The sequence below is a fragment of the Sinocyclocheilus grahami genome, unplaced genomic scaffold (assembly GCF_001515645.1).
Source record: "Sinocyclocheilus grahami isolate Dianchi unplaced genomic scaffold, SAMN03320097.WGS_v1.1 scaffold1844.1, whole genome shotgun sequence".
In the NCBI taxonomy this organism is placed as follows: Eukaryota; Metazoa; Chordata; class Actinopteri; order Cypriniformes; family Cyprinidae; genus Sinocyclocheilus; species Sinocyclocheilus grahami.
Genome location: NW_015507023.1, coordinates 264,560 through 267,916, shown reverse-complemented (window position 1 = coordinate 267,916; position 3,357 = coordinate 264,560). Strand labels below are relative to the sequence as shown.

Below are 3,357 nucleotides of genomic sequence, written 5' to 3'. Positions count from 1 at the left end.
CTAAGTAAAGATAACTAAATCTAAGTAAGGTAAACTATTGGATTTTACAGTGTAGTACAGTTGTCTGTGGGTCTGCTGAATCTGCAGGCCCTACTGTATTCAGTAGGCTACTTACTTATTACTTGTTATGCACAAAGCAGGAATTATGTCCTTCTACAACATCTCTGACACAATAAATCTCATCCACAGAGTACATATCATTGAACATAGACCTATCACTGGCAAATTATTTAGATGATTTTTAGTAAATTTTTTATTCGTATTGGCCCTGTACCTGTACTGAGAAATATGAATCATTTTAAACTCTCAAACAAAATTTGCTGTTATTTTGAGCAAAGCCAAATATTGTCCTCCTAGCTGTTGTTGCGATCAACATATACTCTGCCACTTTCACACAGGTATGAATGTTTGTGAGCAATAGAGAGCTCTCTGTAAACATGAAATAAGCATTCAAAAATGCTTTGGTAATACGTGTTTTATTGTCAAAATAGTTTTCTGTCAGAGTGAATGATAAATACACACAATCTTGTATAAATGTTAAACATTTTATGTCGTTGTTTTAACAATAACATTTTAATATAAATACATAAGAAAATATAAAAAAACCCGTATGGACACTTTTAAAGGCACATTCATAACCTCATACACAGGCTTGAGCTGTGATTTAATGACTGGTATTTAGTTTAGTTGAAGAGATCGGGACTGGTCGTCACAGTAGTAGGCTATTTAACACAGTGACTATCCCCGGTCTCACCTGATACTGGAAATAGGCATCTCTCATTTGTCAGGAAAGCAGCAGTTGATCAGTTTGCAAAGTCTTTTAGGAAGTTCCGCTTTTATCACACTCGGGACAGTGGCATTTGTTTTGGAGCGCACAAAACCGAACTTCCTGTCAGTCCCGTGCTAGCGTCACTGTAAACCGAACCGCTCGTGCCTTTACTACCCCAGAGGCAGCAGCGGCGCGTGCAAAGGGCTCGCCACGAGTCCAAAGTTTTACCGGACCACGTCCACGCACCCGACGTGATCCCCACCAAAAGGCACATGAAATACTTGAGCATAAACACGGCGTAATCCGGTTTCTGAGCTTTTTTATCCGACGAGCAGTTACACGCATGCGCGATTTCCCACGCTTCTCGATTGTGCTGTTCGTAAACGTAGCAAGCCACAATCACCACGGCGATGACCGTATGCAGGACTGTAAACACCCCGATGCGAATCATCAACCTCTCGAGTTTGTCCGTTTTCGTTCCTCCTTGTTTAATAGCGCTCCGTATCCGAAATAAAGACACGAAGCCCGCGAATAAAAATACCGTTCCGATAAAAAGATAGATCACCAGTGGCGCGACCACGAATCCCCGCAGGTTTTCCAAGTTTTGGTTGCCCACGTAGCAGATTCCCGCAACCGAGTCCCCGTCCACCGAGCTCAGCGCGAGCGCGGCGATAGATTTGACGCTCGGGATGAGCCACGCGGCCAGGTGAAAATACTGCGAGTATCGTGCGATCGCTTCATTCCCCCACTTCATCCCTGCCGCGAGGAACCACGTAAACGTCAGGATCACCCACCAGATAGCGCTCGCCATCCCAAAAAAATAGATGAGTACAAATACAAGCGTGCAAAGCGCCGGACCCGTAGTTTCATAGTGGATATGGTCCACCTCGTTATCCCGATTGCACGCGACTCTTTCGTGGCCCGCGATGAGTCTGATGATGTACCCCACGGACACGAACATATAGCAGGCGGACAGAAAAATAATCGGACGCTCGGGGTATTTAAACCTTTCAGTGTCAATGAGGAAAGTGGCCACTGTGGCGAAGGTGGACAAGAAGCACAAAATCGACCAAACTCCGATCCAAAATGTGGCAAATGTCCTTTCCTCCTGAGAAAGATAGGGGCTGTGGCATGGCATTGCGCAATTGGAGATCTGCCCAGTCTTTACCCGGTTATACAGCGGATGACGGTCACTGCTCACGGTCACCATAGGCGCACGACAGTGACACTCCGGTTCACATGAAGAGGATCCATGACTGCTTTTATTTTTCCGGTTGTATGGCTTCCCCGGTCGGCTGGTTGGTTTTGGAGCAGCTGGTGAGGCTGTAGCATCAGTCCTGTTGTAGTCCATACAAAGAGTGTTTGGATCTCCCTGCACAGGGAGAAGATCGCATCTCATTCGGTCCGGCCACGGGAAACCGTATTGCCTCATCAGAGGCGCGCATCCCGCTTTCGCCCGTTCGCACACGCTCCTGCACGGCGGCAAAGGCTTCTTATAGTCCTCGAGGCAAATGGGCGTGTACAGACTGCAAAGAAAGAAGCGCAGGTCCGGGGAACACTGGATCTCCACGAGGGGCCAGAACTGGTGCACCTCGAGCCCAGCTTCATCCTGGGTGTCGTGGTTGAATTGGTTGGGCATGTAGGTGTAGTTGTAACCGATCCCTCTACACAATGGCACCGAAATCCCCTGACAGACCGACTCACGTGCACACACGGAACTCCCCAATAGCAGGACACAGAGCGCGAGTGGAGGCCAGTGGGACCCCTGCATAGGCGAGTCCATCCTCGGTCACTTGCACACACCCGCTACCGGTCTTCTAAAAGGATGCGCTTGCATGTGAGCAATGTCGTCTGGTTACTTAATTATAACACTTAATCAAACTGATCAAATTTGCTGTAGAATAATCTGATAGCAAGTGCAATTCACTACAGCGTCTAGTTTGTTTTGGCTGTCAAAGTTGAGCGTGTGTGTCTATATATACAAAGCATAGCCGTGACACGCCTCCTTATCTCGGCGCCCAATCATAGAACTCCAGGGGCGGAACCTCACGATAATTTAATCAAGCATCCCCAGAGAGTTTTGAGTAAATGTTTGAACTACCAACGGTTTGTATGTCTTAAATTATTTTACCTCTGTTTACATCCCACCCTATGTCCAAACACTGAATTTGTGGTTGTAAACAAGTCTCATGGCATGTTTGGGTTGTTCCTAATCTCTCCACCGCAAAATGTAATAATTATTGCATAGTTGAACTCTCATTTAGTCTACGTTAATTAGATTTAAAAGGAGACTAAAAAGCCAGAGCTGTACCAGAGAGACAAAACTTGCATACTATATGATAAAATGCACTTTTACGTGCCAATATACAAAAATGCCCAAATTCCTGCAAGGTTTTACTTGACATTTATACAGTGCCCTCAAAATCTGTTTGGACACGTATGCAACTTTTAAAGTGATTCATTGTCTTTGAGTTTCAAAACAAAATACCAACCCCACACTTTTCCTTTTTTAAGTGAAATATTTTGGGAAAAGTTGTATGTTACATTTTAAAACAATAATCCGATTCTTTGAATGAATGAAATGAAAC

At 45.1% G+C, this 3,357-nt stretch overlaps 1 protein-coding gene across 1 annotated transcript; it reads right to left on the bottom strand.

The window, feature by feature from the left end:
- Window positions 1-580: 580 nt before the first annotated feature.
- On the bottom strand, window positions 581-2,694 carry fzd8b (frizzled class receptor 8b). The gene has a single exon (XM_016259438.1). The coding sequence runs from the start codon at window positions 2,550-2,552 to the stop codon at window positions 840-842; it is 1,713 nt and encodes a 570-aa protein (XP_016114924.1). The 5' UTR covers window positions 2,553-2,694; the 3' UTR covers window positions 581-839.
- Window positions 2,695-3,357: the final 663 nt, after the last annotated feature.

Bases quoted from the DNA above. Each gene is read 5' to 3' on its own strand.
- fzd8b (XM_016259438.1), bottom strand. From the start codon at position 2,552: ATGGACTCGCCTATGCAGGGGTCCCACTGGCCTCCACTCGCGCTCTGT.